General features: G+C 32.1%; 1 protein-coding gene across 1 annotated transcript in view; it reads right to left on the bottom strand.

Annotated features, from left to right (window-relative positions):
• The window catches only part of LOC143071374 (BDNF/NT-3 growth factors receptor-like), a 70,711-nt gene extending 49,690 nt beyond the window's left edge, over nt 1-21,021 (bottom strand). Inside the window, exon 1 of the mRNA XM_076245625.1 lies at nt 20,506-21,021. Within this exon, the coding sequence (XP_076101740.1) occupies nt 20,506-20,726 (221 nt within the window). The 5' untranslated portion in view covers nt 20,727-21,021. The remainder of the gene's footprint in view (nt 1-20,505) is intronic.
• Nucleotides 21,022-22,241: the final 1,220 nt, after the last annotated feature.

The raw sequence follows: 22,241 nt of genomic DNA, 5'->3' as shown, positions 1-22,241 counted from the left end.
GAACTTACAATTTTCGCATTCGGGTGTCCATCGTATATAAAAATCGGGACAGTGTGACGCGGGCATTAAGATAAGTACTCAAACAAATTCAGTGGATATTTTATTACCTCTTGTTAGAATTTGGTGATATTTTTTTTCTGCAAGTTGAAAAGCAACATGGGCCCTATTTGCAGGTGGTGATTTTTAGGGCAACTGCAGAAGCTTCATAAGAAGGCTGAACCCTGGCCAACATTATATTGATTGCAGTTTAAAATGACGAAAACAAATTCCTTTCACCTATAAATGATAATTTTATTTATTTATTTATAAATATCGATACCTAGTATAGAGTGCTATAAGCGCTGTCTTATCATGTTTGAAGGATCTTATAAGAATTACACTTTTCTGTAAATATTGCGCAATTAACACGTTAATGAACATTTGATTTTGCGATCTGAAGTATTGGTGCCATCGATGTAGGCAATAAAAACCCTTGGTAATGGATCAGTCATATCAACATACCTTCCATCTTTGAAACATTAATTTGTTCCACCAGTAACGCACAGATTTTGCTCCCCGCTAACTATCCGTTGTCAATAAAAATTGATGACCCTTCATATAGAGAGAGCATCGGAGACAACTAAAAAAGGGATCTCTAATTACAGAGCCAATCAAGGGTATTTACAACAGACTATTGCGAAAAAAATATTCAACATAAAAAAAATACATTTTATTACCTCAATATTGACTTGATAGCAACTGTGCAATATCTACATTCATGTATACATGTAACCAGCATGGCCATGGTAACTGGTGACATCAACATTTCTCTGTTAAATGTGTTAGCCAAAGGGCCGAATTACCGCGAACCTTTGTACGGTAACTGGGAACATAACTCAAGATCACTAATTGATGTGTAAAGTTATTTTGATTGCCAGTGGCTGTCGCACTTTATTCAGTATTATGACTTTAAAATAACTCTACCAGGCGGTAAATTGTTGGTCCTAAGCCTGGATTATTAAGTTGATATATAAAGGTTAACATAAATAAATTCATAAAAATGGTGCTAATAGATGTTGTTTTTTTTGGCGCAAATGATACGTATACTTTTTAAATTGGGGTTGCGCAAAAGTAGCATTTGGCGCAAAAAGATATTGGCCATTTACTTGTATTATAGTTTGTCTGTGTATGGCAGATACATAGTAGTCTTTGCTGAATTCATTCAAGCATATCATGATTTAAGGCAAGTATGAACTCAACAAGTGGGATCAATAAAAAAACTATCATAGACATCTAAATATTTTTTTGGTTGTTCTATGGTGATTTTTGGGTTGCTGACATATGTATATTTTCTCTACATCTCTTATATAACAAGTTAGGTCAATGCCCGACTTGTTTACTGTAACAGACTATTAAAAGAAAATAAATACAAATGAGTGGGAGAAATAATCACGATTTGAGCTATAATACCTTGTTAATACTGCTTTTCATCTAGAATGAAAAATCGACAATTAGCATGAAAAGTATCAAGAGGTTGTATATTTGAGTACATCAGTAATAAAAAGGATTAAAGAAAACTGAATATTTATAAGGTTTTTATTAGATTAATTTTTAATTTTGCCCACGTGAATATAATTTCCCGTAATAACATTTTAAAAGTTCACCAATTTCGATTAAATAGGCTAAATAGCTAATAAAGATTAATGACCAAAAAACCATACTTTCAAGGATAATCTATGGCAATGTGTTATACCGAAATGCAATGTTCACAACACTAAAGTAATGAACTATTTAAAAGATTTTTTTTTTTGGCCCCTAACATAGGCAAATATCTGTCAAATTCATGATCATCGATTTGTTTCAAAGGAGGAGTTTTTTTTTTGGATCGATTATTTATTTTTGTAAACTAAGAGGACAGATTATCTATTTTCTGCACTATTGAAGCAAGATTTTTCATTTTCATTAAAGCAAGGGAATGATTATTTTTTTTTTCACAACTAATATAATATTCGAAAACATACAATTTTTAAATTATTTGTTTATTATAAATAATACATGTATAGTCAAGTCATTATGTACTATTTAAGGTGGCTTGGCCCTTTACCAATGCGCATATTTTATTTATTATCCTCTGCAGAAATGAATCTTCTATATTTCCCAATGCATATACATGCATTGCATACATACACAGTATTAAAGTTTGGTTGTAACTAGGCTCTTTTAAAAGTATTGACAAACATGTTTCGCCGAGCGGAGCGAGGGGTTTTTCAACCTCTGAAGGCCCAAGAAGCTATAGAACAAATGATGCAAAATCATGCTTTCTGGGTGTTCCCCAGACCCTTTCTTAAACTGAAAATGCAAGTTATGTTTCAATAATTTATTTGACAATATTTTGGTCTCAAAGCAAAATCACGTTATAGATTCAGTGTAAGACTTAAGTTTCTAGGGACAACATCAAAAGACCAATATGCATGATAAAGCAAGAATGTAATTCACATAGTTAGGTCTGTGGCTGCTGTGTTTTTTTTAAACTCATGATCAAGTTAGTAATAAAATTTCTAAATTACAAAATGAATGCAACACTAACAGAAAATTAAATTACAGAAGAGCAATCAATGAACAAAAGACAAATAAATAAGAAACATAAATCCCATAAAATTAGGGGCTACGTCTGAGGAAAAACAGAACTTGCTTTTTGCAAGGCACAAACCGTGAACACAATTTGCTATGGAGACAAACGTGTGGTTTTTAAATTTCCTACATGAGGCATTTGTCTCAATGTAGTTACGGCCCAGATTAAAAAGTGAGGTAAGTGTTCCTGAGACAATTAACCTCAAGTTAAATGAAACCCATTTTCTGACATTTCAAATATATTTAAATAATATTTATACTTTTATTATTAAAAGATATGGGAAGTCACGATTTTTTTTTTTGGAAAAAATATGAATTTATGAAGAATCTGGTGCCATCTCATACTTTCGATTAGACCGCAGCTGAGTTATTTATTTCCAATACATTGCAAGTCAGGTAATTTATTTTCAAACAACCACTGTCAGAACAAAACCATTTATTTTTGTGATTATCAAGGCTGAGTTATTTATTTTCAAAATCCTCCTGCTCCCCCTCCCCAGAATATCAAATGGCCGTCCCTTAACAATACGCGGATTTGTTAAAATATATCAGAATTTCGTGTGTATTTTAGACCTATTATTATAACGCAACCTACGAAACCAAAGGATGTCGATGGTCATCATGGTCATATGACATGGATGTAGAATAATTAGGTTTGTTTGGTTTAATGTCATAGATAAACGAAACTGAGACTAGTCAATCATCTTTTTATCTGTATAAGAATGGCTGTATGTGGGCTAAATCAATCAACGAAATGGTTCATTCAGGTGGCACTATTTTTTCTTTCTAAGACTGAAGTTGCTAGAACATGTGTAACCCACCTTCAGCTAAGGTCGCATGGATATGAATTCAAGTGAGGTTGAAATATTGAATTTAAAGTCAATAATACATCAGCAATATTTTTGAGCTTATTTTAGCAAATTATATTTGACCAAACGTATTGCCTTTTTAAAAATTGTTTGTACCCAAGCTTACGCCCCTTTAAATCCATATTATATATAAACCTGCTAAAATCTCTACAAATGAAGATACTAGTACACAAGGACTGAGTTTACTATTTGGAAAAAATACAATAGTTTGAAATTAAAGGATTTAAATGTGCTAAAGCTAAGTATTTTATAAGTATCGGCTATTTAGTCCTGCAGATCGGTGATACCATTGTGGTTTTGATGATAAAAGCATGATGTAGGCATGGTAGTAGTTGTGGATGGTTATAACAATATTACTTATAGTCTTAACATTTCACTATGGCGTTTTTCTTCAAGATGACCGTTATAAAATATGAAAACCAACATAGTTTTTATAATACCTTGATAAATATGGCATGACAGAAGTGCATGGTGTTTGGATAAATAAAAATTATAAACCCTCCTTGAAATATCAATAAGGCGGCTTTTCCAAAGATGGCCGTTTTAAAATAGCAAAATCAACAAATATCACTTAATAATAATATACAATTTCAAATTTGGACACTTAGATGTGCAAGATGCTACGAACGATATAACCAGTGGACCGTATTCGATTAAAGAGCCGAAATCGTACCGTGTCCTTTCAAAAAAGTATTTGACAACTATGGATAGTTGATTTAGATAGAACATTATTATCCTATGTTGTACGTGTACAGCAATACGGAAGCCGATAAGTGTCAGGGTTTTGATTTATCTTAAGTTGTTATCACAACTAAATAACTCGTTATTATGACTTAGTGAACTCGTTTTCACGACGTAGTGAACTCGTTGTAACGATTAAAAACTGTGTGATATGGGGTTGATGTTGTGAATATTATAACAGTTAAAAACGATGACAAAATTTTGACAAGAAAAAGGTTTGGAAAAGGTTTGATGTTTTGAGATAACACATTTATTTAATATCAGAACAGTACAGAGAAGCTGCTGAATTACCGACAGGAAAAAAGATGGGATATGGGAATATGAATTCCATCACAAAACTATCGGATTGGTACAAAGACGCTGCTTATCTATCGAAAAGATTAAAAAAAAGGACTGAGATTTAAGATATGAATTCTTTCAAAAGACTATCAGATTAGTACAAAGACGAAGCGCTGCTTACATTATATATCGAAAATAAAAAAAGGTGAGATTTAAGATGTGAATTCTATCACCACAAAACTATCAGATTGGCACAAAGGCGCTGCTTATCTATCGAAAATAAAAGATTGGTACAAATTGTACTAATACGCGGCTTATCTATCGGCAAAAATAGGCTGGGAAATGGGTTAAGGGCATACGATACAGTTACAGAGGAGGTAATGACGTTGCTAACATAAAATGTTATTTTCGCGACGTCAAACTATGACATATCGGGAAAAGATGCATTTTTCGACTATTTTTGATCATTCAAACTGATTTAATTTGAAAACGAGTGCATGGACCCCTATTTTTTAAAACGACATTTTGTTTCATTTTGCAGGGAGATTATGTGGACCAAATTTTATACAACTGTAAATAGAGGAATTTTTTTAATTTTGATAAATATACAGCAAAAAAATACGATGTTTTCTTAATTCATGACCATTTGATGAATATGAGTTATTTTTGAATAAAAAAATGCATAATTTTTTGGGATACTTATAAAATAAAAAAAATACAAATTATCTAACAAAAAACAATTTGTGTTTATCTTTTAAAACAAAAAAGTTATGGCTTTCTTTCGAAAGGGAAAATACGGCCACAAATCCGAATTTTGAGCAAATATACTAAATTTCGACCTCATTTATCTAAAAAAATAGCCCATGAAGGTATATTTTTTATTACATATTTGATTTAAGCAGGCAAAAACTAGCCTATATGGAAATTTTCATTAAACTGTAAATACAGGATCAAAACTGTATCGTATGCCCTTAATGTTCTAAACTACTAGCTACAATACTAAATATAACAACATTTCAAGGACGGTGCCCTTTTTTTAGGAATTCACTTCAAAAACAAATGATATAATACCTCAGTAGCATTTCACCAACCCAAATTGTTATGGGACAGAAATTATATGAAAATAAATCAAATTGTGCGAACAGTAATAACTTGTATGGTATAATCCCCTCAAACACGAATGATGTGAACATATCGTCGTGAGGTCATACTGAGTCAGCCGAAAGTCGTTTCAGAAATCAGGGAGACGTTTCATGTGCAAAACATTGTCACTTCATCAATTTGAGCTGATTGTGATTTATAATTGTGCATTCTACCATGGCTTTTATTCCTTTTACACTCACAAGTCTTCATAAATGAATGGAATATAAATTACACATTTATCAAATGGTTTACTTCTTATGAATTTGCTCAATATTGCAATTCAGGTTAATATGTTTGAGGACAAATACATAAATAAAACAAGGCAGTTGAATGCACTAGAAAACTGATATTTCGTGACCGAGATTGTCTCTTTTACCACAAAAAATACTCAAACCAACAAGCAAAATTAATATAACTGATTTGAAATTTCAAGTGCACATGTTATTAAAGGTTTTTGCCACGTGTTCCAATGGTTCTATTGGTTTTTAGATGTTTTACTATTTATATATGTTAAATTGTAGAACTGAACCTGATTCCTTTATGGATTTTCTATACATTGAGCGTTGAGCAAAATCTAAACTCACTAAATACTCTTAGATCAAAAGTTTAATTCATTGTTTTCAGTATATCATTATTTATTGGACGGAGATAAACATCTGCACGATTTTGAATGTGAAGAACCTCTATAAAATGCCATTTTATTTTGAATCTGGTTCAAATAATATATTCCAGTGTTTTTAATATTTCGTTTGTAAAATCACACAACAATTCAAAAAAAATAATAATTATGTGCAAATCAGAGTACTCCTAAATATTTCGTGATTTAAAATACAGATGACAGGATTATAGGCACGACAAATGGAACATATTCACAGTCAACCAAACCATGATATGTTATAGTTATTGACCAAGCAAGTCGGTATATGTCATTTAATCTGTGCAGCTCGAGTGACCCTGCTTAACCCGAACGACGTAGAAGTCCCACGTTAAACCTTTAACCTTACAAATATCGTCATCGTAAGCTGCTAACTCAACAGCCAAACCAATAAGAAAACCATGATTTGTCATATCGTTTCCAGAGGGAGGTACATGTATCTACTACATATACAAGCACTGTTGGGATGTTGCTTATAAAAATCTAGAACTGCGCAATTGAAAATTTAAAAGCATTTAATTTGACGTAAGATTTTAAAATAACAGTCTTATAAATGTACAAATAAAGCAACACGTCGACAGTAAGGGGAGCACCCTTAGTTCTCATAGGAATACCTATTGTCTTTTGAGAGAGAAAAACGTCACCCAAAGGTAACAGATATGTTGCTAATCAAGAAATCAATCATACCAGATCTCCTTATTGTGTATCCTAAATAACATAAACGGTACCAATTTTTCTGCACCAGATGATCATTTCGACTACCAATGTCTCTTCAGTGATGCTCAAGGCCAAGCTATTTGAAAATCCAAAGCTTATTAAAGGGATGAAGAGCTATAAACCAAAAAGGACAATAATTGTAGACAAACTCGGTCAAGGAATCAGAGTTTCGCATATGGAGGATACATTCCTCAATTTAAAATAATTTCCAAAATTTGGTAAAAACAATCTTCAATAACATAAATCCTTTGTTTTCAAGCCAGTACATAGAAGCCAGTACCTATGTACTGGCTACTGGGATGGTGTATTCTCGGGGACTATCAGTCAATCAGAGCATCGACCCAATGGTAGTTATAACATTAAAGGTACCATTTTTTTCTGCACCTTAAGTAAGATTTTAATGATCCGGTATTTCTTTATTATAATATATTTTACATGCGAGATACAGATAATATTTTTCATGCAAACTGTGAAAAAAAATCTGCCGTAATTGTGTCCTAATATATGTGTTTGGATTTCATTTTATTTTCAACTCTTTCTATCACAGTATGAAAATGACAACACGATTTCTTTTCTTTTTCTTTTGACATTATTCACGAAGTTTTCTTTTGGCATTGCACATATTGTGCTTTCCTACGCTGTTTCTGTCGCTACTGTATGAAATCTGCTGTCGTTGAGTAGTGAAAGTAGACTGACATGATATTTAATTCCTCATGTTATTTACTAGTGTTGACTTTTAGCGACTGAGAGAATTACTTGATACTGCACTACTAAATATTGTTTTACGCGTTCCTGCTATTTTGTTTTGTACATAAAGGATTGTTCTTTTTTATTTCAAGATAAAAAAAAAACTCTTGTTTACTCGGAAATTTACATTGTTGTCTATAACCTTTCACATTTTAAAAAAAAATCATCAAAGTAAAGTTCTATTATGAAATTTAAGACTGAACATAATTGTTAATATAAACTGTGGTATTTATTTGATTATAATCTTTGATTACCTGTATTTAATAAGTTAAATCCTGTCAAGTTCTCAATGTTCCTATATCGTGTCTGTATATTGGATTTGACCATTGCATTGTCTGCCTATTTATCGTACTCTATATTTAGTATCGTGCTGAGCCTTAAGATATGTTTAGCTACACGTTGCATAGAGAGTATAAACAATTATAGCACAGCTTCTTATTCTATATTAAATTTTTCGTCTTACTTCTAGACAAACCGTATAATGCCACATGTAAATTTGAAACAATTTGGAAATCTGTTTTGCGGCAATATTAATAATTATCAAATGATATATATATATATAGTATGTAAGACATATAAATCAAATAATTCTCTTAAAAAATCATAGATAGCATTTAGTATGTCCTTTAAAAGATCGTTGACTGAATAGCGATGTAATAAGATTAGTATAATCATTTTTATTTTTTGGCTAAGTTTTGTAAAGTATTGAGGCGGATTATAATTTTCCTGTCTATCGGAAGGTTATTCTTTTTTTATATACACTGGTAAACTTGTAAGCCTAAGATAATAAAGTATATGATATCTTCAAAATAGATGCAGGGTACATGTATAAGACTTCTACTTGTATGTGAATCTTTACGTACATGTACTCGTGGGAAAAACTTTCTTGTTTCATGTACCATTACGTGGCCTTGCTATTACATCATATATATTAGTAAACAAAATATAAATGAAATAATTATTACTGACTCAAAGAACCGTTGGTATTACTGTGGAGATGACCTTGGCGGCCATTTTATTTAAAACACGAGGAAGTTATGGTTGATAGTAGCAGTCTTGTAATTGACTGCTCCATAATTATGCTTAACTGCAAAACAGCTGATCTTTGATTTTTTCAAGAATAAAATACCATAAAGACAATTATTCCATATACATATCATGTATGTAGTAACGTGAAATTGTGTTTTAATGGGGAATCATTGCTTCGTGACATGACGATTAAAACGTTTAGCCTGAAGTTAAAACGACATTTTTTTAATTCCTGTTTGCTGTTTTTACTTGATGTTTCAATTTAGTATAAAATTTGAACAAACCGAAATTCAAAATTCAGATTTATCTTTTACTATTTATATTTTACTCCATGTTTTGACATATACCCTAATACAAGACTGATACCTTATCATACTATATAATACTTCAAATATATACCAAGTCTACAATACTTTGTTAAGTTACAAGGAAAATCGGTATATACAGTAACTATTATGTTTACTTCCTGAAAACGAATATAAAATTTCCATTTTGATGGATTTTTTTTCTCAGAACAATCAGATTCAACTGCTACCAAATCAACCCATTCCCCTCTTCCTCTCAATTTTGTTATTCCTCTACCTTTCTGAAACAATTTATGACATAAAATAAAAATTGCGTTGACCCCTTCCCCACCCTAAAATTATAAAAAGAAAGAAATAAAAACTTGGGCTGATTTCAATTATAAAATCACTGAGATGTCTGTATATAATACAGTACAAAGATGTATTAAAAATAGTTGTTCGCGAATGGAATAATAAAGGATTAGGAATAATCAGTCAGATTATCGAATGTAATAAGATTTTAATGTTACGAGTGGGTGTCGTTACCTTATCATAATACCAAAAGGTCAAAATGTACATATTTTCCTAGAAACTTGTTATATTATCAACAAAGCAAAAGTTATTATAATATCTTTCTTCGCTATAGTACTCGGGGGTTAATATATGAACTTGATGGCTGAAAGATGAAATGGAAAAGTTTTAAAATGACTAAGAACGTTGTTTGTATTTAAATGCATAAATATATATTAAAAAAAAGATGCACTTCAAACCCTTTTGAGCTAGTTACCAGCAACAATACAACCAGACAAACAAATATGGCTTTGATTTCATTTGATTAGTCAGTGAAAAAGAGGCGAATTATGTCAGAGAGACATTCAAACTCGAAAATAAGCTAACAACGCTATGGCTAAAAATGAAAAAAAAAAAGACCAACAGACAAACACTAGTAGACAAATAAAAACATAGAAAACTAAAGATTGCGCAACACGAACATTACCAAAAATTGGGGGTGATCATAGGTGCTCCAGAAGGGTAAGCAGAGCCCGCTCCATATCGGAAACAATTGGGGGTGATGATAGGTGCTCCAGAAGGGTAAGCAGATCCCGCTCTATATCGGAAACCTGTTCTGTTGATTATGTTAGTACACACCCGGTAACTATAAGTCTGATTCGGTTGGTAAAATTCGCGAAAAGGGACATGTTACAGTTTACCATATTTTAAATAACTCTTTAAATCTTCGTCATACAGCCTCTTTTCCAAAAATTTTATTATTAACAGAAGAAATGGTCGCGCAAATTTGCAATTTGATTGCTTTGCTTTCCAATATTAAATAAAATCCTGACATAGCAGAATGAACCATAAAGAATAAGAACGTAGCAAACATCAAGACAAAACTCAAAATTGTATTCTACAAAACTTGTCGAAAGCAAATAAGTTTCAAATTTTCGTAAAACCATTTTTTTATGTTGTTAATAGTACTTGTATTATATCAATATAATTACTGCGTATAGATTCTATAGTATGTGTTAGTATTGATAAGTTCGATAATATTAAGATGTGTATGAGTGTTTACAGGAAACATAATAGAACAACATATCATCTAGAACGCCTCGTTTACATATTAAGTTCATTAATTCTGTCATTTCGTCTTCGACATAATGAAATATTTTTGTTTTACACAATTTGTTTCCTCATTTGAAGCATGTTTGTTAAACAACATTATCTCCATAGTACACGGATGCCAATTCCCACCATTATTTTCTATGTCCAGCAGTGCTTTTAATTGGGGTCAAAACTCTAATTTTGCATTAAAATTAGAAAGATCATATCAAAGAGAACATGTGTACTAATTGATAGGACTTCAACTTCATTAAAAACTACTTTTGACCAAAAACATTAACCTGATGCGGGACAGACGGACGGACGAACGAACGGACGCAAAAATTGAAAAAAACATAATGCCTCAAGGAGAGGCATAAAAAACTACAAGAAAATTAAAACCATCATCATCAACCCTAGTAACTACAATAATAAACAAGTTAAGATAACGTATGAAATTCAAAACAAAGCTTAGAATGGAAACGGGGAACACGTCCAGAGACAACAACTCGATAAAAAAACCAGAAAACTGCCCAAAGCCAACAATCACGGATCTTCAAAACAGCAAAACAAACCCTCATCAGGAGGTGAGTTTTAAAGTTTATAACTAAGTTAATAGTATATTAGGATACAACGAAAAAAATATATTTGACAATACAACTGACTACACCAACGTCTGAATACTTCGCTCTCAAAAGTTGACAAAACATTAGATACCCATAGAATTTTATGGAAGTCCAATCGAGTTCACCAATTTCTCCTCTTTTTTTCTTAACAGATACATTTTGTTAATTATATTAAATTAACCATTTCCAGTCCAAAATAATCTCCCTCCATCCCCACCCCTCAAACCATTCACTAGAATCAAATACTGTTTGTTTTTTTGCGATTTTTATTATATAAATTAACTGAATGACAGATGTAAAAACGTATTCTATATATATATCGTATATATATATATAAATTTTCTAAATTTTCTTTCTTTTGAATTTCGACCCAAATAATACCAATAGCCTTTTAATTAACGCCATATTTTATGAATCAAATATCTCGAAAAGACGCTCCATGACCTATCTATATTTTATCTTATTTTGATCCTTTACTAATACTTTTCCAGCTTAAAGTATCAATTTTGAATCCTTGATTGTTTTTTGTATAGAAAGTCCCTGATGAAAAGTATTGAAAATGTAGTTTGAGTAGGCCATCGCACTTCAGCGGTACCACCATCGCACTTCGGCGTATCTATAAACAAGATAGCGTCACAATGCCACCATCGCACTTCAGCGTGATAAAAGACGCACTTTAGCGTACCTCAGCGTGACCATCGAGTCCTACATATATATATATATATATCGCGTTCGAACCGCGATGGTCACGCTGAGGTGCGATGATTTGACGCTAAGGTGCGTCTTTTATCACGCTGAAGTGCGATGGTGGCAATGTGACGCGATCTTGTTGATATAGCTACGCCGAAGTACGATGGTGGTTTCGCTGAAGTGCGATGAGTTACATAAATTTCATATTGTTAGTGTTTTTTATGTCCACATGTCGATGAAGAAATACATAGCTGTGCTAGAAGAACTTTTCTTGTTATAATCGAGAATATTTCCAGTCATAATTGTAACGTTCAAGTTTACTGTCAGACTTTGGACAAAAAAGTTAACATTCATTCAATCGAAAATGTGTGAGCTGCTTAAAACGCAATATAATAAGTACATAATACACGTGTCACCTGTATGTAGCTTTTACTGCGACTGGACTGAGAAAAAATAGAATGATTTGTATATCCATTATGAATACAAGTTATATACATTCTTAATGCTACGGGTAAAGTGAAATAATTACAAAACATAGGAAATTTAGCCTCTATGTAGCACATCATTTTTCAAAATTTATAGAAGTAGTTTTATTTACGTACGATTGAGCTTGGAAATCTCTAACTACTAGAACACACCCACGAAATCGCGGGCATATACAGCTTGTAAACTGTTGTAGGATGAATTTTTGTAAAAGATATTATGACTGGGGAATTTCATATAAGATCTCAAAAGCCCTCTCCCTTTTTTCCCAAATTCCGTTATGTGTTTCCTTTCTGTTAAATTCAATTATTTTTCGTGTTTCTGGTCTTATACCACAATTATTCTTTCACTTTGCTACAATGTATTTTTTGGTAAAAGTCAAATTAAATTAAAAATTTGCACCGCTTCAAACATAAAATAAATGAAACTGCCTATAGACCATTAATTGTTATTCTAATAAAATGTGTTTCTAGGACAATCCATCAGTGTTTTTCATTTTGAGAGCCCTATTAACATGCCATTGGTATGATTTGAATCTCGTGTAAATGACTAAGGCTCATTTGAGGGATGGTCTGAGGGGCCCTGATCCAGAATCCCGGGGCTTAAAAACATGAAATCCTGAGGTGCGTATTTATAAAACGAAATTCATAATCCGACATCCCGAAATAAAAAAATAAATATTCCCGCATCCCGTAAAGATCAATCCCGTGATCCCGAGCTTAAAAACACCCGATCCCGACGTCCCGAATAAGTCCTGCCTCCCTCAAATCTCTACCCAACTTTCATTTTGGCTAAATCACTACTTTCACTTTTAGCAATAAATTCTTATGCCCCGACCATTTATGGGAATTATGTGTTCTAGCCTATTCGTCCGTTCGCTCGTTCGTCCATCCGTTTAGCAATAAATTTTTATGCCCCGGCCATTTATGGGAATTATGTTTTTTAGTCTATTCGTCCGTTCGTTCGTTCGTCCATCGGTCTGTCCCGCTTCAGGTTAAAGTTTTTTTCAAGGTAGTTTTTGATGAAGTGAAGTCAAACCAACTCGAAACTTAGTAAATATGTTCCCTATGATATGATCTTTCTAATTTTAATGCCAAATAAGAGATTTTACCCCATTTCACGGTCCACTAAACATAGTAATTGATAGTGCCGATGTGGCATCCGTATACTATGGACACATTCTTGTTTCCACATGTTTTACTTATTTAAATATTTATGCAACTGGTAGGACCCCTTAGATATTAAATATTTCAGAAAAAAAGTAGACAGAATACTACAGTACAGAGAGTCTCTGTATATTATAGTAGTGTAATCATAGTTTACAGGTGGATAAACGCGAAACCATAATTGTCTCTAAGGTAGTTAATAGTTGTGGTTTTTGCGATCTAAAAACCATGATATGGAGAACGGTCTGATTGGTTTATTTATTTTTCATTTTTGTAATCCATTATACGATTGGTTGTTCTTGTGCATGTTTAAAACCGGAAGTCTTATCTATGACTAAAAGTCACTCTGATAACGGAAACAATATCCGGACACCTATTTTGTCGTTTTTCTCCCAAAATAACTCAATCCGAATAATCATAAGAATGGATGACAAATGCGACTATGCATGTTACCTAAAGAACACAGAGGCATAATGATTAATTTATTGTGGAAGGAAGAGAAGCGACTCACAAAATGAGGTCTTCTAGTTTAATAGTATAGATAGTATAGACAGAGACATATAATACAATATGTCTCTGGTATAGATATGCGAGTACGCTTACATACTCTTCGTTTTGTGATATTACGGTAAGTGGTAAGCTGGGACTGAGGTGGGAGTAATACATTTAGTAATCTTAAAGTCTTAAAGTTAAGTCTTTTAAAGCACATAAAAATGTCCTCATGCAGCAAAACGGAATACAATCTCTCGTTTAGGATGAAACTATAATTAATAACATATATAGACCATCGTACATCAGCGTACGGACCATCGCACTTCGGCGTAGACCATCGCACTTCAGCGTGACAATCGTACTTCAGCGTCCCCATCGCACCTCCGAGTCGTACATATATTCAAGGGCGGATCCAGTATTTAGGAAAGGGGGACGAAGTATGTAAAGTTTGCCGAACGGAGCGAGGCGAACACATTTTTGGACCTATTTTTGGCTAAAAAACATAAAATAAGTGTAAAATGCACTTTTTAACGGTTCCAGACGTGGGGCATGTCTATTTATAGTAAAAGTGTAAGGGTTGGACATTTTTGATGCCGTATTCTTCCCATTAATTGTCTATTATAAAATGGTTGGATGGATTCAAAGCTATGTACTAATATATTTGACGTGGGACTTGTCAGTAAAATATGGACATGGAAAATTCTCGTTTGTTGTATGTTTAGTTAGCATATCCTCACAGATTTCTTGTTGTAAACATACGCCTGGCTGTTCAATGAAATTTACAATACGACCGATACGAGTTAAGAAAGACAAACAAGCAATTTTTATCCAAATGTTTGGTTGAAATGTTTCATCCAACAAGGCAAGTGAGGGGTTCCAAATCAATCAAAGGCTACGAATGAGTCTGAAATGACAACGAATTTATGAACGACGGTCGACAAATGGATACATAAAGGCCCCACCCAGCAGGCAGGTTGTAGTAGGGCCTTGAAAAAAGTATTCAATATATCAGTTCGGCGAAACAGACATTCCGGTCAGATATGGGATTTACATGCAGACCCCCGGCCCCCAAAAAATTACGCCCGTTTTTTATTCATCATGTTCATTTAATGCTAAAGAATTCTGTTCGAAACTTTTGTTTCTAATAGCAAAAAAGTAGACAAGATTATTGTTTTCAATCCAGATACTGCCAGCATTTTTGTTTAAGGCAAACATCAGGGTCAGAATTTTTTCTCTCAAATATCTCAGACTGCCCCTCAAATCAAAAGGTCCGTACCTTAGACTTTAAATCTATCTAGAGCTTACTGACTGGGGATCATTATTCAGCTATGTTATTAATAGGCTGGGGCGTGCGGGGTTAAACATGTTTTCGTAGGTAAATAATATTGCCGTGGAACTTTTTTTTTCATGAGAGTGTAATAGAGTAATTTTCTTTCTGTTTGGTGGAATTGTGAAATAGAAGTCAATACGTTCTTGCTCAATCCTTTGTCGCTTAGAAGGTGTCATGCTTGTCATTTTCAGCCTGAGCATTGTGTTACTGTTATTTGAATTACAAAATGACTGAGTGACGTTTTTTCGACGCACTGGTCAACTCCACCGTAGCGAATCACATGACTTTGACATAATCAATAATATATTAGAATAATTTAATTTTGGATGTAACGCGTCTTCTGATTAGCTGACGTTATTTTGTTATCAGCCCATAGACATAATTTAGTCATGTGACCGTGACGTCATCAACGTTTTTTCATGGTTTTCTACGGTTTAAAATGGAATTTAAAATTAAATTATAAGAAATTACTGTAATATTTTTTCTATCTATTTGAAATAACATAAAAAATGTGGTGCACACTGTTAAATAATAGTCTACGCGCGTTATTCAGTGTTCACCAAATTTTTAATGTTATTTCTTCATAGACAAAAAATATTACAGTCATTCTTTAAGTAAATACGAGCGAAAAATATCTTTATAAGTAAAGATTTGTAGCATAAAAAATAAATACACGGGAAATGGCAAAATTCAAGAAGTCTAGTCTGATTAATCATGCATTTTACCAAAAAAAAAAAAAAAAAAGTGAAAGCAAAGGGGGACGTCCTCTACGCCCCCTCTGGATCCGTGACTGTATATATATATACGATTACTCCATAGGTAGCATTACATCATAGATAATTTACCTGATAAGGTCATTATTAATCTTTGACGTAATTTTTAGACATATAATGACAAAATCAGAACATTAATGGATTTCCGTTTGTTGTCTATCTGACAACAAATGAAGACAACTTTTGAAAGAAACAATAGCATTACTAAGTCTTTACTTCTATCTTTTCATCATTGTTTCTGTATTTCTGTGGAATCTATATGTGCACTGAATTTCAATCTTACCACCACACATTTCATTTTTGGAAAGCGTTGTTCTTTTAACTGAGTACATTTGTACGGTTTGCTAGAGACGCCAAATCTACCAAAAGGATATTCAAACTCGAAATTAAACTGACAATGCCATTGCAAAAAATTAAAATTCAAATATTTTAAAGAATATTGCCTAACTTACGTTATCACAAACTTTACTTTAAATTATAGATACCATTTTGTTCTGAATATTTAGTAAGACAAATCACAGTAGTAGGTTTTATTATATATTTAGTACTAAATACCGAAATTATGTATATTTAATAAACTTTTTACGGTTCATTACTCCAGTCTGTATCATCTAAGCTGTATCGCATAGCTAAACCCGTATCACACCCCTTTTGGAACATCTCGAGATTGTTCCCGGATTGAAATTTATGAAATTACTTATTCATTACTGCCTCTCTTTCAAATACAAGACCAAAGAATAATATTTATTCTGCAATTGGTTGCTTTATTATTCATTTGTATACTATACAGATATCGCTTTAAAGCTTTGTCAATTGCCGGACTACGTTTGTGTATTGCTGTTGACGAGAAATGTATGAACTTGCGTGTCATCAAAATGTGTATGGCAGTCTCAGTCCAGACAATGAAGTATTGCTTGACCTTTTGCGAACTAAAGATCATTACCGTTCTGTTTATTTTCAAGTATTTCTTTGGAGCAATATGAATTAAACCCATTTTCTGCTTGACCAGCAAAATTAACTTCAAACTTGAATGTGTAAATAATCAACCATGAAAAAAATGTCAATTTCAGCATGTTCAGTGAATATAAAAAAAAAGATGTGGTATGATTGCCAATGAGACAACTTTCCACATAAGACCAAAATGAAACAGACATAAACAACTATAGGTCACCGTACGGCCTTAACAATGAATGTAAAGTGCAGCATGTTCAGTGAATGTCAAGTTCAGTTCAAAGTTCTGTAGCGTAGGACTAATCATAAACCTTTCTTTAAAGATCGGACACTGTTTTGTCATTTATTTTTACTGCTGAAATTAGTTGTTATGTTAATATAATAAATAATTATTTACTTTGAGCGGCGTTGTGTTATTGTTGACCATTCAAGATTGTTTCTTCGAACCCGTCTTCATCAGAATATGTGATTCTAATATTTCTAAGCGGGACTCGAAGGATTTCAAATCGAAAATAAATGCAATAAATTTTCATCTGGGATAAGACAAAATTGTCTTTTTTATTATTTTTTTTATCTAAATGGGGGTAAGAAGATTTATTTTGAAACTGATTTTGTTAAAATATATGATAAACAGATCAATACATGGCAAAATCCGCGATGCTGTCTCACCACTCAACCAATATCGACCCTAGGGACTATCATTGGTTCCTCGTGGTGATACAGCATGCGATACGGATTTTGCCATGTATTATTCTATATTTAATCATATATGTAGCTTTATAAAATTGAGAATGGAAATGGGGAATGTGTCAAAGAGACAACAACCCGACCATAGAGCAGACAACAGCCGAAAGCTACCACTGGGTCTTCAATGCGGCGAGAAAATCCTGCACACGGAAGCGTCTTTCAGGTGACCACTAAACAAAAATGTATACAAGTTCAGTGATAATGGACGTCATACTAAACTCCGAATTATACACAAGACAATAGAATTAAATATCATACAAGACTAACAAAGGCCAGAGGCTCCTGACTTGGGACATGCGCAAAATTGCGGTGGGTTTAACATGTTTTTGAGATCTCAACCCTCACCCTATACCTCTAGCAATGTAGAAACACGTTATACATATATGATCATCTTTCATGTGAAAATCAATTTATAGCAAGCTTCAGCAAATTAGGACTCGAAGTTTATTAATTATACATAATCTATTTCAAGTATATCAACATAGTATTATGAATAACGCAATTAAAAAAACTAGGAAATGAAAGTTAACTTATTTACTCTATCAAACATTTTCTCGTTATTAGCTTATGTGGCTAGTGGAGCAGGACTCACACACTCTTCTGGCCGACGCAGTTCAAACTCATTTTTAGATATATTTAACTTTTAGTTGTCTGTGTAGCGTTTGTAGACCATAATAATTGTTTGTTCGTCTATCTTTCCTCGACTTTTCATTTTTACTGTTCCCTAATTAATCAAAATGTTTTTTAAAATAAAGATGATCTTTTACGTAAAAAGACTTAATTGTGTACAAAATCATAAATAGATGTACTCATAAAAACGTGAATTAAACTTGAATTAAGTAGTTCTTTGCTAGCAAATACTATAAATCCTTATTTTTCGAGATAATAGTAATTTTCAATTGTTTACATAATCAGATTAACGATAATGTAATTCTTTAAAGGGAAGTTCTTTTTCTTTTTACAATTTGTCTTCAGTTTATGTCGGCTATATCAGTTGACTGATTGTTGGTTGGCAAGTATTTAATTGCCATGCAGAACAAACTCAACACCAAGATATAAAGTGTCAAAAACAATTCCCATAATTATCAAACAAGGCACCATAATTATCTGAAATGTCAGAATAAACATGCATCAGTTAATTCGATATAATCTATGTTGCTATCAAGTAAATGCAAGGTGCTGAAATATGCCACGACAAAACAGAAAACCTGTTGTAATATGAATCACACGGGCATAGAAGTCATCCGAAGTAGTGGAAATTTAAGATAACACAACGATTAATTTAGGCTACATTTATGAAACAAGCGTTTTCTTAATTTACAAAACATAATTCAATTCTGAAGTGTTTCCAATAGCAAGGCGAGTTTTTAATGTTTGACTTTACATTTTCATTATTGCCGAAAAGCAGTCAACAGTTGATTATTTTTTTAAGCTGTAACACTTTAAACAATTCATAAATCATAACCTGAGAAAAGAATGTCTTTATAATTTTGAGAAACACTTATCAGACTGATTTACAAACAATTACTTTAATCATATTGGAATAATGGAATGTTGATGAAAACACTTCCGGTTAAAAACAGCAATACAAAGTTATAATTAGTAGCTATATATTTAAATATATAAACCATAAACTTAAATGAACGCATAATCATGATAAGTGTCGTAACAAAATTTATTAATTATAAATAAACTTTACAATTATTTATTATCAAATCTTTAAAAAAAAATAATGAATTGTTGAATAGTAGTGTGAAAAAAAGCTGCGATGACTTTTTACAATAATATTTTTCGAGTAATCTTTGTCTGAATTTTTTTTAATCTTTATAACTATGTTACTATGCATAAACTTATGTTGCATTTCCTCAGTCAAAGTTTACCTACGATGGTTTTTCAGTGCACAAGATGTAGGTTTTTTCAGAAACACATCCTGTACATCGTATGAGAGCTAAACTCCATTGCAACCTAGGATTGAGGATGTAAACTCGAGAGCTTAATTTTACAGGTCTGAGGTTTAGATCTTCAGCGTTAACCTTAGATATATTTTCGTCTGTATCAGATGAACAGGTCTCTGTTATATTATATGCACATGTCAAATTTTTATTTAGGGAATTAATTCCGTAAAAGGTCAGACTTTATTTTGATACTCTTAGGTTACATGAAGACACCGTAGAATACAAACGGAGAAGAAACATGTCTCCACACTCGCTTCATAAAGAATAACGTCCCTCTAGTTTAAACATATTTATTTATGTTTAAACTAGAGGGACGTTATTCTAAAAGTCCCTCTAAAAGTCATAAATAAAAACATTTAAAACTGAATATTAAATTCTCTACGTTTACGATCTTTTTACTCATATCGTTAAAAATATTATTCGAGTTCAAATCACTAGTATATGTATGCTCTGTAATACAAACTAATGAAGCAAAAATGAAGCAAAAAAATATATTTCTGTATTATAGCTTAGTATTTGTAAAAACAAACAACAATATAAGTATTATAAATAAATATAAAATGCATCATTCTTTACATTTGTACATTAATATAATCTGACAACAACAACGGTTACTTACAATTCTTTAACTCGTAGCATTTTCTTTATATCTCCTAAATCTGGAATATCATGTAATACATTAGGTAATCTGCACTGAACAATAATATCACCTATAGACTCGCGGATTGGTCGACAGGAGCAAATTTTCCCACAAACTGTAGAACTTTCACACAAAACTCTGTCCGTAAACAAAAATAATATCACTGAACTTAACAAAATTTTCGATTCAGTTTTAAACATCGTTATTATAAGTTTTTAAACGTTTGAGCGATCCAAAATTATGAACTGAATCTACATTGGAAAAACTCTTTCATTTCCGTTTATTTCCATGTGATTGTCAAATAAACGTAAATAAAACAATCTTGAACAGCTCAGACATATTAAGACTATATGGTAATCTGTTGTATCGGAAATGATCACTGGCAGTAATACAAACTATTGGAATTGTCGTCGCAGATGGTAAGAGGGTCACAATATCAATGTAACGCCAAACGGTTAACAGTTTCACACTTCTATAGTTATACTGCTCCTTCATACAATTTCATTACACATTCAGAACATGATGCTTTTGATACAATTAGAAATAGATCGATAATTCAGCGGGCGGTGTGTATTCCCGACTATTTGATCCAAGATCCAAAAGTTCAAAGAAACTTTCAATCAATATTTATATATCTTCAGGATATATTCATTGATAAACTATTACTATTGTTCTTTAATAACACTAATTCTCTATAGCGTTGAAATGTTTTGTAAATATATTGAAAGAATTTCTTGTGCTTTATTAACAGATAATTCATAGTTCGAGAATGTATATTTAACACCTAGTCGTTATTGAAACTCCTACATATGATTTGCAATAAAATATGTGAATACGGAAAAAAAACCTGGAAAGACATTTATACCAGTATACTTTTAAAATATGCACTGTGAAGAAAAAGTATTGCTTCTTGTCACACATAACCATACTTTTGGTTCATAGTAATAAGAACATACTATATTCAATCTTTTTTCCTTTGAAATTTGTATATTTTAGGTAAATATATAATAGATGTTGTCCTATCTTGATTTGTTTACGTTTAAACTATATTTAATTTGGAAAATTGGCAAGAAAGACCGTACAATGTTTATATTCTTTTGACTAACACTGTCACATGTCAAAATGAAGTCATTTGCATCATTGGTTAATTGTACACAGCAACAGGAACACTACTGATTATGACTTTAATGATGTGTAAAGCTGTAATACGCAATAGATAAAAAAGATAACTTACTTTACACATTCAGAAATAGCATATTGCCTACAATGTAAACAATCAGACATTTCAGCTAAATGAAATTATAATGTATTTTTTCTTCAGATTTTCATAATTCCAAATTAAGACGCCTAATTGTTGTTTTTTATGATATTATTTGGAAATTAAACAGTCAAAAAATTACTTCCGTTTTATTATAATTCTTATTCTTTCATATTTTCTTGGTTCTCATTTCAATTTTAAAAGACCTACTTGTACCACGTTTACTCCTTACGGACGGGACAAAGATTTTTCAAGATTTGTGGTGCGATTCGTGTTATTCAATAGGTTTCTGTGTGTGATGTATTCTTGATTCTATTTTCGATGTTTTATAAAGCCTTTGTATCTCCTTTCGTTCTTATATGTTTAGTTTATTGCACATGTATAATGGTATACGAAGAAAGTCTGTTTTAAAGGTCTTGTATTCATAGTACATGTATAAGTTTTTTTAACTAGAAAA

Source organism: Mytilus galloprovincialis, chromosome 4, assembly GCF_965363235.1.
Source record: "Mytilus galloprovincialis chromosome 4, xbMytGall1.hap1.1, whole genome shotgun sequence".
Lineage (NCBI taxonomy): Eukaryota > Metazoa > Mollusca > Bivalvia > Mytilida > Mytilidae > Mytilus > Mytilus galloprovincialis.
Note: the sequence above shows the minus strand (reverse complement) of the source record. Positions and strands in the feature narration are given on the sequence as shown.